At 38.5% G+C, this 12621-nt stretch overlaps 1 protein-coding gene across 2 annotated transcripts in view; it reads right to left on the bottom strand.

Annotated features, from left to right (window-relative positions):
• The window catches only part of NUP210L (nucleoporin 210 like), an 80782-nt gene that overhangs the window by 35989 nt on the left and 32172 nt on the right, over positions 1-12621 (bottom strand). For both annotated transcript variants that reach the window (XM_036086758.2, XM_078078625.1), the window contains exons 15-16: positions 9620-9841; positions 8371-8544 (exon numbers count right to left, since the gene is read on the bottom strand). In XM_036086758.2, the coding sequence (XP_035942651.2) occupies positions 8371-8544; positions 9620-9841 (396 nt within the window). The remainder of the gene's footprint in view (positions 1-8370; positions 8545-9619; positions 9842-12621) is intronic.

The raw sequence follows: 12621 nt of genomic DNA, 5'->3' as shown, positions 1-12621 counted from the left end.
CTGCTTATCCCTCTCCCTCTCCCTCTGTGCTCTCTCTCTCTCTCCCAAATAAATCAATAAAATCTTTTAAAAAAAGGAAGGAGAAATTAAGACATTCCTAGATCTAACACAACCAGAGAGGATTTGTTGCTAGTAAACCTGCCCTACAAGAAAGAAAAGGGGGTCTTTCAGGCTGAAATAAAAGGTCACTAGACAGTAACCGGAATCTGCATGAATGAATAAAGTGCCTGGTAAAGATAACTACATAGGTAAATATGCAAGACAGCATAAATGTACTTTTGTTTGTAATTCTTTTCTTCTCCTGTCTGATTTTAAAGACAAATGGATAAAGCACTAATTATAAATCTGTTTGATGGGCATGCATGTATAAAGATTATGATAATAACAGCACAAAGGAAGGGGAAGAAATGGAGTTTAATAGGAACAAAGGTTTTGTACACTACTGAAATTAAGTTCCTATTATTCCAAACTAGATTGTTAAATGTTAAGATGTTAATTGTATTCCCTAGAGTAATAACTAATAACTCAAAGTACAATAGTAAGGATGAGAGAATTAAAATGTTACACTAGAAATATTTAACATAAAAGGAAGTGAAGGAAAAGAGGAACAAAAAAGGCGTATGATAAATAGCAAAATGACAGGTGTAAATCCAACCTAATCAGTAATTACATTAAATGTAAATCCATGATCCAACTTTATGCTGTGACAAGACACACACTTTAGATTCAAAGACCAAAGAGTCAAAATACAAAGATGAAAAAAAAAAAAAAATACGCCTTACAAACAGTAACCAGAGGAGAGCTAGAGTGGTTATACTAGGATCAGAAAAAAATAGACTCTAACACAAAAATGGTCACTAGATACAAAGAAGGACATTTTTAATGATAAAAGGATGTTGTATAATAAATTGTCTGGCCTTTGTCCTCAGTTTCTGAGAATTAACCCCTAAACCCTTGGAATTTCCAGAATAATAAGAATGTATCCATTATTCATGGTGGGCTTGCTTCATAGATCGCACCTGAGTTTATACTGAGATGATTCAGGATGGGCATTGGTCAGGCCAGATAAACGAACCATGTGACTAGAGGGATGGGGCTGAGCCAGGTGATATCAACCCAACTTTCAGGGAGAGAAGGGGAGCTGGAGTGAGTTCAACCACGTGGTCAATGATTTATTCAATCACATTTATGTAATAAAGCCCCATACAAATTCTTTTTTTTTTAATATTTTTTTTTTTTTAAAGATTTTATTTATTTGACAGAGACAACACAAGCAGGGGGAGCAGGAGAGGGAGAAGCAGGCTTCCCGTGGAGCAGGGAGCCCGATGCGGGGCTCGATCCCAGGACCCTGGGACCATGACCTGAGCCGAAGGCAGACGCTTAACGACTGAGCCACCCAGGCGCCCTGCCCCATACAAATTCTGGACACCAAAGCTCAGTGGAGCTTCCTGGTTGGTGAACACATCAATGTCTTCCACCTGATGTGTCACACACAAACCTGATTCCATGGGTAGAGGGCATAGAAGCTCCAGATTTGGGGCCCTCTCAGACCTCTCCCTATGTGTCTCTTCATCTCACTGGTCCCAATTTGTATCCTTTATAATAAATCTGCACTGTGAATCATCTAACAAATTACTGAACCTGAAGTGATTGTAGGAATCCTCAAATTTATAGCCAGTGGTTAGAAATGTGGGTGGCCTGTGGATCCCGGAACCTGTGGCTGGCATCTGAAGTGAAGGCAGTTTTTTTGGGAACTGTACCCTTAACATTGTGGAGTTCGAGCAAACTCCAGGTAGTGTCAAACTGCACTGTGGTGTTGCAAAAGGTCAATGTATCAAAAAAGATGTAACAATTATAAATGCATATGTACCTAATAACTGAGCCCCAAAATACATGAAGCAAAACTGACAGAATTTAAGGGAGAAAGAGACAATTCAACAATAACAGAGACTTCAATACCACTTTTAATAATGGATAGAACAACTACAGAGAAGATCAGTAAGGAAACAGAAGACTTGAAAAACACCATAAACCAAATAGACCTAACAGACAACTATAGAACACCTCACCCAATACCAGAATATACTCTTCTCAGGTGCACATGAAATATCCTCCAAGATAGGCCCTATGTACAGCCACAAAACAAGCCTGAATACATTTTATAAACAAATATATCTATATAAGGTCCATATATTTATATATAAATTCAAAAGGATTTAAATCATAAAGTATGTTTTCTAATCACAATGGAATTAGAAATTAACAACAGAGGAAATTTGGGATATTCACAAATGTGTGGAAATTAAACAACACACTCCTAAATAAGCAACTGGTCAAAGAAGAAATCAAAGGTAAATTAGAAAACATGTTGAGACAAATGAAAATAAAACTCAACATATCAAAACTTAGGGGATTCAGCACAAGCAATGCTTAGTGGAAAACATATAACTGGAAATATGTATATTAAAAAAGAACAATCAGGGCGCCTGGGTGGCTCAGTCATTAAGCATCTGCCTTTGGCTCACGTCATGACCCCAGGGTCCTGGGATCGAGTCCCACAGCAGGCTCCCTGCTCCACGTCAGGGAGCCTGCTCCGCGGGGAGCCTGCTTCTCCCTCTCCTTCTCCCACTCCCCCTGCTTGTGTTCCCTCTCTCGCTGTCTCTCTCTCTGTCAAATAAATAAATAAAATCTTTTTTAAAAAATTAAAAAATAAAAAAGAACAATCTCAAATCAATAACCTAAACTTCCACTTTGAGAAACTAGAAAAAATGAAGAAGCTACAGTCAAACCAAAGAGAAGGAAGGAAATAATAATGAGTACAGCAAAAATAAATGACATAGAAAAACAACAGAAAAAAATCAACCAAACCAAAAACTGATTCTTTGAAAAGACCAACAATATTGACAAGCCTTTAGCTGGAATGATTAAGAAAGAAAGGACTCGATTTACTAAAAATCAGGAATGAAAGGAGGGTCATTACTACTATCTTTACAGAAATAAAAAGGGTTATATACGGTTATTGTGAGCAATTGTTTAAGCCTACAAATTAGATAACCTAGATGAAATGGAAAAACTCTTTGCATATACAAACAACCAAAAGTGACTCAAGAAGAAGTAAAAAATCTGACTAGACCTATAACAGGCAAAGAGATTGAATCAGTAATTAAAGAAACAACACAAACATTCCACAAAGAAAATCCGAGGCTCTGATGGCTTCATGGGTGAATTCTACCAACCGTTTAAAGAATAATGAATACCAATCCTTCATTAAGCTCTTCCAAAAAGTAGAAGAGGAGTCAATACTTCCCAACTCATTCTCAAAGGCCAGTATTATTCTGATACCAAACCAAAGGCACTACAAAAAAATAAAACCACAAAATCTCTTATGAATATAGATGTAAAAACCCTCAACAAAATACTAGCAAATGGAATCCAGGAATATATAAAAAGATTTATACATCATGACCAAGGGGGATTTATCCCAGGAATACAAGGCTGGTTCAACATATGAAAATCAATCAATGTAACACATCATATTAATAGAATAAAGGGGAAAATGCACGATCATCTCAACAGATGCAGAAAGAATATTTAACAAAATACACTACTATTTCATGATAAAAACATTGAACAAACAAAAAGGAAACTTCGTCAACCTATAAAGGCATCTACGGAAAAACCCACAGCCAATATCAAACTTAATGGTTATAGACTGGAAGCCTTCCCCCATGGAAATCTGCTATAGAAAATATTTAGGGGGCGCCTGGGTGGCTCAGTTGGTTAAGCGACTGCCTTCGGCTCAGGTCATGATCCTGGAGTCCCGGGATCGAGTCCCACATCAGGCTCCCTGCTCAGCAGGGAGTCTGCTTCTCCCTCTGACCCTCCTCCCTCTCATGCTCTCTGTCTCTCATTGTCTCTCTCGCAAATAAATAAAATCTTAAAAAAATAATTAAAAAAAAAAAAGAAAATATTTAGGAATAAGTCTAACAAAAGGAGTGCTTGTATATTCTAAACTACAAAACACTGTTGAAAAAAATTAAAGAGGCCCTAAATAAATGGAAAGACATCCCATGTTTATAAATCAGAAGACAATATTGTTAAGATGGTAATACTCCCTAAATTGATCTACAGATTCAATCTAATCTCTATCAAAATTTTCCCTGCTAGTTTTTTTTTTTTTCCAGAAATTGACAAGGTGATTCTAAAATTTATATGGAAATGCTTGGGACTCAAAATAGCCAAAACAGAGGCACCTGAGTGGCTCAGTTGGTGGAGCGTCTGACTCTTGTTTTCAGCACAAGTCATGATGTTGGGATCCTGGGATGGAGCCCCGCATTGGGCTTCCTGCCCGGCAGGGAGTCTGCTTGTCTCCCTCTCCCTCTGCCCCTCCTCCCGCTCATGCTCACTCACTCGTTCTCTCTAAAATAAATAAAACTTTTTTAAAGTTTTTTTTTTAAAGATTTTATTTATTTATTTGACAGAGAGATAGAGAGAGGCAGAGAGCCACAAGCAGGGGAATGGCAGAGGGAGAGGGAGAAGCAGGCCCCCCGCTGAGCAGGGAGCCCGATGCGGGGCTTAATCCCAGGACCCTGGGATCATGACCTGAGCCGAAGGCAGATGCTTAACCGACTGAGCCACCAGGTGCCCCAAATAAATACATCTTAAAAAAAAAAAAAAGACTAGCGAAAACCATCTTGAAAATGAAGAACAGAGCTGGAGAACACACACTTCCCAATTTCAAAACTTACTACAAAGCTATGGTCATCAAGGCAGTGTGCTACTGGCATAAAGACATATAAATTAATAAAATACATTTGAGAATCCAGAAATAAATCCTCACATTTATGGTTAGCAGATTTTTTTAAACAAGGTGCCAAGACCATTCAAAGAGTAAGAATAACCTTTTTAACAAATGATGCTGGATCAACTGGATTATCTACATGTAAAAGAATGAAGGTACACTCCAACCTCACACTATAAACAAAAATTAACTCAAAATGGACTAGGGCCAAAATGTAAGGACTAAAACTATAAGACTCTTAAAAGAAGTCAAACGTATAAATATCTGTGCCCTTGGATTAGGCAATTGTTTCTTAGATATGACATCAAAAGTTCAACCACCAACAATAAAATTGATAAATTGGACATCACTACAAAAACTTCTGTGCTTCAAAAGGCACCATCCAGGAAGTGAAGACAACCCACAAAATGGGAGAAAATTTTTACAAATCATATCTTTGAAAACAGACTTGTACTTAGGATATATGAAAAACTTGTACAACTTAATAACAAAAAGATGAATAACCCTATTAAAAACTGACAAAAGAGGGGCTCCTGGTTGGCTCAGTCAGTTAAGTGTCTGCCTTCAGCTTAGGTCATGATCTCAGGGTCTTGGGATGGAGCCCCACATCAGGTCCCTGCTCAGGGAGGAGTCTGCTTCTCCTTCTGCCCCCCCCCACTCTTCCTCTCTCAAATAAATAAATAAAATCTTTTAAAAAATTGACAAAAGAAAAAAATATTGACAAAAGATCTGAATTAACATTTCTCCAAAGAAGATATACAAATGGCCAATAAGCACACAAAAAGGTGCACAACATCATTAGTCATTAGAAAATGTAAATCAAAACCACCATGAAATACTACTTCTCACTCAGTAGGAAGGTTATAATCAAAATGACAAACAATAACAAGTATTGCAAAGGATGTGGAGAAATTGGAATTCTCATCCCTTGCTTATGGAAATGTAAAATGGTGTGGCTGCTCTGGAAAACAGCTGGCGGTTCTTCAAAAGGCTAAACACTGAGTTACCATATGCCAAGAAATTCCATCTCTATATAGAAACTCAAAAGAATTGAAAACATGTTCATACAAAAATTTATGCATGAATGTTCATGGCACCATTATTCTTATATAATAGCCAAAAAGTGGGAACCACCCATATATCCATCAACTGATAAATGGACAAACAAAATGTAGTATATCTATGCAATGGAATATTATGAAGCCATAAGAAAGAATGCAGTACTCATTCATGCTATAATATGAAAGAATCTTGAAAACATGCTAAATTGGGGCGCCTGGGTGGCTCAGTCGTTAAGCGTCTGCCTTCCGCTCAGGTCATGATCCCAGGGTCCTGGGATCGAGCCCCGCATCAGGCTCTCTGCTCAGCGGGAAGCCTGCTTCTCCCTCTCCCACTCGCCCTGCTTGTGTTCCCTCTCTTGCTGTGTCTCTCTCTGTCAAATAAATAAAATCTTAAAAAAAAAAAAAAGGAAACACGCTAAATGAAAGAAGCTAGGTGCAAAGGCCACATATGATATGATTCCATTTATACGAAACATACAGAATAGGCAAATCCATAGAGACATACAGTGGTTTCCAGGAATTGGGGTGGGGGGAGGGAATGGGGAGTGACTGCTACTGGGTGTGCATTTCTTTTTGGGGAAATGAAAATATTCTGGAGTTGGACCATGGTACTGGCTGCAAAACTCTTACTTGTACACTTTTTTTTTTTTAAAGATTTTATTTATTTATTTGAGAGAGAGTGAGCGAGAGAGAGCATACAAGCTGGGGGAGAGGAAGAGGGAAAGAGAGAAGCAGGCTCTCTGCTGAGCAGGGAGCCAGATGTGGGGCTTGATCCCAGGACCCTGAGATCATGACCTGAGCTGAAGGCAGACGCTTAACCAACTGAGCCACCCAGGCGCCCCTTACTTTTACACTTTTAAAAGGGTGAATTTTACAGTATATAAATTGTACTTAATTATAAAAAAAAAAAGAAATTCTGAAGTATGGGGAATTATATCTATAAATTACTCCTAAATGGCTCAAAGAAAAAAAAAGTTCTTGCAAATTTTTTTTTTTAAAGATTTTATTTATTTATTTGAGAGAGAGAGGGAGAGAGAGTGCATGAGCTAGGGGGAGGGGCAGAGGGACAGGAAGAGACAGAATCCCAAGCAGACTGAGCGTGGAGCCTGACATGGGGCTCAATCCCATGACACTGAGATCAGACCGGAGCCAAAACCCAGAGTTGGATGCTCAACCAACTGAGCCACCTAGGTGCCCCTTTTCTTGCAAATTTTCTATAAATTTAAATTATTTCAACTGAAAAAAGTGACACTGAATGACAATTATATGGATAACTTTTATTCTGCTCCACCTAAGTGCTTTTCTAAAAACCGAATCATTTATAGGGGCGTGTGGGTGGCACAGTCAGTTGAGTGTCAGACTCTTGGTTTTGGCTCAGGTCTGATCTCGGGGTTGTGGGATGGAGCCCCATGTCGCGGTCCATGCTCAGCTCTGGGTCCAACTGAGTTTCTCTCTTCCTCTTCCTCTGCCCTTTCTCCCATGTGCTCTCTCTCTCTCTCTGAACTAAAGAAATCTTTTTTAAAAGAGTACATCATTTGTAAACTTCAAATAATATTTCATGTGGAATTTAGTTCTGAAAAAAAATGAGTTCCTAACCTGTATCATCTCATATTCTTGCTCTTTTATAATAAAAAGACAGAATAGGGGATGCCTGGGTGGCTCAGTCAGTTAAGCATCTGCCTTCAGCTCAGGTCATGATCCCAGGGTTCTGGGATCAAGTCCCGCATCGGGCTCCCTGCTCGGCGGGGAGTCTGCTTCTCCCTCTGCCTGCTGTGCCTGCCACTCCCCCTGCTATGCTCTCTCTCTCTCTCTCCCCCTAACAAATAAATAAATAAATAAAATAAAATAAAATAAAATAAAAAAGGCAGAATAGTATAAAAGTCAATAACATGTGCTTTGGAGTCGAACAGAATATGCTATTTTCTAGCTTTATGCCTTTGGAGAAATTACTCAACCTCTAGGAGTCTGTTTCTCCATCTGTAAAACAGCAATAATTGATTGTTCTGTTCTGCATAGGCTAAGAAAGGACTTCCATTCTCCTATGCTTGTAATTAAAGTCTACCTCATTTAGTATACAGTCTGATGTTCTAGTTTCTAGGTTAGAAAACTCATTAATCCCTCAATCCCTACTAGTTATATTATTGCTTATCATTATTCTTCATGGTGGGTTTAGAGTAGAGATAAATTCTATTACTTACCAATAAAAGATCTGGTAGGGAAAGATATTATCCAAACTATCTGGAAGTTTAGAGACATCTCCATTGTTTATTGCCACAATTACAAGCTATGTCCCTACATACAGTAAGCAAACTAAGTCACTAAAGTGTCACTAAGTGTAGCCAATTCTAACCTAGTTTAATTATTTACAGACTTCACAGACGCTGTCAGAGAATGAGTAACAAATAAATGTTTCCTTCACTTTAATAAGACAAAAGCTATACTTGAGACCATTTATCTCTAAGGTGTGGAAGACAAAGGTACCAGGTTAGATGGAAACACTGTACTTACCAGCTGTTTGTTGTGCTGTGGCAGAGGGCACGGCTGGGCACCAGCTGGCACTCTGTATACTGGGGTTACTGACATGCTGGCAGGGTGGGCACACATAAAGCGTACCTGCACAGCCTCAACAGCTGGACTGGGGTTCAGGACACCCGGGTGATTTCCGATTCGGAATGTCAGAGCCTTTAAGGAAACAGCAGAGCAGACACTTGATGTCAGTTGTTCCAATCTACACGTGTCAGAATTATTCAAACTCCAGTATAGGATCCCTTTGGACACTATAATCACCATAGTTCTTAATCATGTGGCTAAGAGAAACAAGGGTATCATGGAAATTTATAAACAAAGGGAACATTAAAAAATCTAATTCTGATCAATTACTTCAGTCTTCTTCTCCACCAAATCTTTTATTTACCAGTTGGTAAAAAGTGGAAAAACTATTTTGTGTTTCAACCTTTCCCTGGTGGAAGCACCAAATGAGTAACAGAATGTGGAGACAAAAGACAAGAGGGCTCCAGCAGGGGTGAGGACTCGGCACTGCTGACAGCCAGCCACATACACAACAAAGTTCACAAAGATGTTAGAAAGAAGCTCAGTTCTTATTAAATTAAAATCATACGTCGATTCCTTGTGGGCTGGTTACAGAGTCATACACTGAATTCTCAACCCTAGTCAAATTGCAAACCTTTGTTACTGGCTTGACAGAAGCAGGGCAGAGCTGTGGGTGGATCCTCTAAAATAATAAAACTAATTCAACTGATAAAGGGCAACACGCTTACCAACTTATCTGCACAGATCTAACTAGTTCTTCAAAATTGCTCACCACTCACAATTGCTAACCAATCAAAATTGCTAATAGATGACGCTTCAACTTTCCCTTCCTTGCATTTTTTTGGAGGTGGGAAACCATATATCCTCGAGTCTAGACAACAAGCAAATGAATTATAGTGATAAAGTGATTGAAATAAGTTCATTACTACAAAACGATCTTGAACCATTTAGTAGACTGTAAGAATTCTCAAACGAGTGAAATCTTTGAGTACATTTAAAGAATAGTAAAGTTAAAAAAACCATTAATAATTAGAATTTTCCTATGTTAACTAGAATTTAAATAAAAATCTGGAAGAAAAGAAAGAATTTCCCTATCTAGTCTATAAATGAAATCCATTAGAATCTGAAAAGGAATGGCTAGAAGTACAAAAGATTTGGGGTATTACTACTAAAAGAAATGTTAGAAAAAGATCATTTTCCTACTTACTTGTTCCCCTAAATCCAGGCACAAGACCCGGTAGATGTACTGGTTCTGTTTTCTTTTAGCTGGCAGCCGGACTTGTGTTAATTCAATTTTCTCTGTCTTCTCCATGCTCAACTCTAAAAAGAATCGGGAGGGCTCCAAGATCCATGGACGGGGGCCCCCTTCAAACACCATTTCCTTCACAGACTGCCATGTCACCAATGCCACCTCCACAGGGTTTACAGCCTGATGACATTCAAAGAAATGAATCCTTGATTGGTCAGGGAACTCAACAGTTCTCTAAAGTGAAAACTGGTTGATTGCTGAAAATGACATTAGACTTAATTCCCAAATCGGGAGACATGTACACGATGCCTCTCACTTGGATGCTTCTCAACCTCTATATTCATTTAGATCCTATCTATCGTTCAGGCCTAACTTGTGTGTCACCTTACCCATTAATATCTAATCATTCCATACCACAACCACTTCCACATCCTCTAAGTACTATTCATTCGTACACTAGTTCATCTCCTAATGCTGTTTGAATGTGTCAAATGTTTCACATATAAGAGCATAATAATTCTTCTTATGCTTTCTAGTTATGTAAAATTATTCAGAGAAGAGAATATCTTCTACCTAAATTTTAAAAGAGAGTGTCTCTTCCTTAGTGGATTTAGTACAATGCTGGGCACATAAAAGGTATTGAACAAGTAGCTGTATAAGCATTTTATTTTTTTAAAGATTTTATTTTATTTATTTGACAGAGAGACAGTGAGAGAGGGAACACAAGCAGAGGGGAGTGGGAGAGGGAGAAGCAGGCTTCCCGTGGAGAAGGGAGCCCGACACGGGGCTCAATCCCAGGACCCCGGGATCATGACCTGAGCGGAAGGCAGACGCTTAACGACTGAGCCACCCAGGTGCCCCTGTATAAGCATTTTAAATGGATATTTTATTTTTTTAATCTGAGTATAGTTGACACACAATGTTTCACATGTACAACATAGAGATTCGACATCTCTGTTATGCTGTGCTCAGAAGTGTACCTAGGGATGCCTGGGTGGCTCAGTTAAGCATCTGCCTTTGGCTCAGATCATGATCCCAGGGTCCTGGGATCCAGCCCTGGGTGGGGCTCCTTGCTCAGTGGGGAGCCTGCTTCTCCCTCTGCCTGCCGCTCCCCCTGCTTGTGCTCTGACAAATAAATAAAATCTTAAAAAAAAAAAGTGTAGCTACCATCTGTCCCCATACCACACTATTACAGTACCACTATGTTCCCTACAGAGTGACTTTTATTCCCATGACTTATTCCATAACTAGAAGCCTGTATCTCCCACTCCTCTTCACCCATTTTGCCTATCCACCCCCACTAACCTGGCAACCATCAGTTTGTTCTCTTATTGATAGGACTGATTGTGCTTTTTGTTTATTTATTCATTTGTTTTGTGAAATTGTATGGAATCATTGGTCTTTCTCAGCCTGACTTATTTCACTTATCATAATACCCTCTAGGTCCATCCATGTTGGCACAATGCTATGATCTCATCTTTTTTATGACTAATATTCCTGTGTGTCTGTGTGTACATACACATCACATCTTCCTTACCTATTCATCTTTTGATGGACACTTAGGTTGCTTCCATATCTTGGTTACTGTAAATAATGCTTCAATAAACATAGGGATGCATACATCTTCTCAGATTAGTGTTTTCATTTTCTTTGGTTAAATACCCAGTAGTGGAATTACTGGATCACAAGATAGTTCTATGAGGAACCTCAATATTGTCTTCCCCAGAGTGGCTGCGCCAATCTACATTCCCACCAACAGTGCACAATGGTTCCTTTTTCTCCACATCCTAACACTTGCTGTTTCTTCTCTTTTTTTAGTCATTCTGACAGGTATGAGGTGATCTCTCACTGTGGTTTTGATTTCCCTGATGATGAGTGATGTTGAACATCTTTTCATGTGTCTGTTGGCCATTTGTAGGTCTTCTTTGGAAAAATGTCTCTTCAGGTTCTCCGCCCATTTTTTAATCGAACTTCGTTTTTTTAGTGTTGAGGTATATAAGTTCTTTATATATTTTGGATATTAACCCCTCATCAGATATATCATTTGCAAATATCCTCTCCCGTTCCATAGATTACCTTTTGTTTTGTTGGTGGTTTCCTTCACTGTGCAAAAGCTTTTTATTTTGATGTAGTCCCAATAGTTTATTTTTGCTTTTGTTTCCCTTGCCTCAGGAGACATCTAGAAAAATGTTCAATGTCATTGGCTGATGTCAGAGAAATTACTGCCTATGCTCTCTTCTAGGATTTTTATGGTTTAAGGTCTCACATTTAGGTCTTTAACCCAATTTGTGTTTATTTCTGTGTATGGTGTTACACAATGGTCCAGTTTCATTCCTCTGCATACAGTTGTCCAGTTTTCCCAGCACCATCTATTAAAGAGACTGTCCTTTCCCCATTGTATATTCTTGCCTCCTTTGTTAAAGATTAATTGGCCATATAATCATGGGTTACTTTTGGGATCTCTAGTCTGTTCCATTGATCTATGTGTCTATTTTTATGTCCGTACCATACTGTTTGGATTACTACAGCTTTGTAGCATATCTTGAAATCTGGGATTGTGATACTTCCAAACTTTGTTCTTCTTTTTCAGAATTGCTTTGACTATTTAGGGTCTTTTGTGGTCCCATACAAATTTTAGTATTATTTGTTCTGGTTTTGTGAAAAATGCTGTTGGCATTTTGATAGGGATTGCATTGAATCTATAGATTGTTTTAGCTAATATGGACATTTTAACAATATTGATTCCTCCAATCCATGAGCATGGAATATCTTTCCATTTGTTTGTGTCATCTTCAATTTCTTTCATCAATGTTTTATAGCTTTCAGAGTACAGGTATTTCACCTCCTTGGTTAAATTTATTCCTAGATATTTTATTCTTTCTGGTGCAATTGTAAATGGCATTATTTTCTTAATTTCTCTTTCTGCTACTTCATTATTAGTGTATAGAAATACCACCGAC

Source organism: Halichoerus grypus, chromosome 7 (assembly GCF_964656455.1).
Source record: "Halichoerus grypus chromosome 7, mHalGry1.hap1.1, whole genome shotgun sequence".
NCBI lineage: Eukaryota > Metazoa > Chordata > Mammalia > Carnivora > Phocidae > Halichoerus > Halichoerus grypus.
Note: the sequence above shows the minus strand (reverse complement) of the source record. Positions and strands in the feature narration are given on the sequence as shown.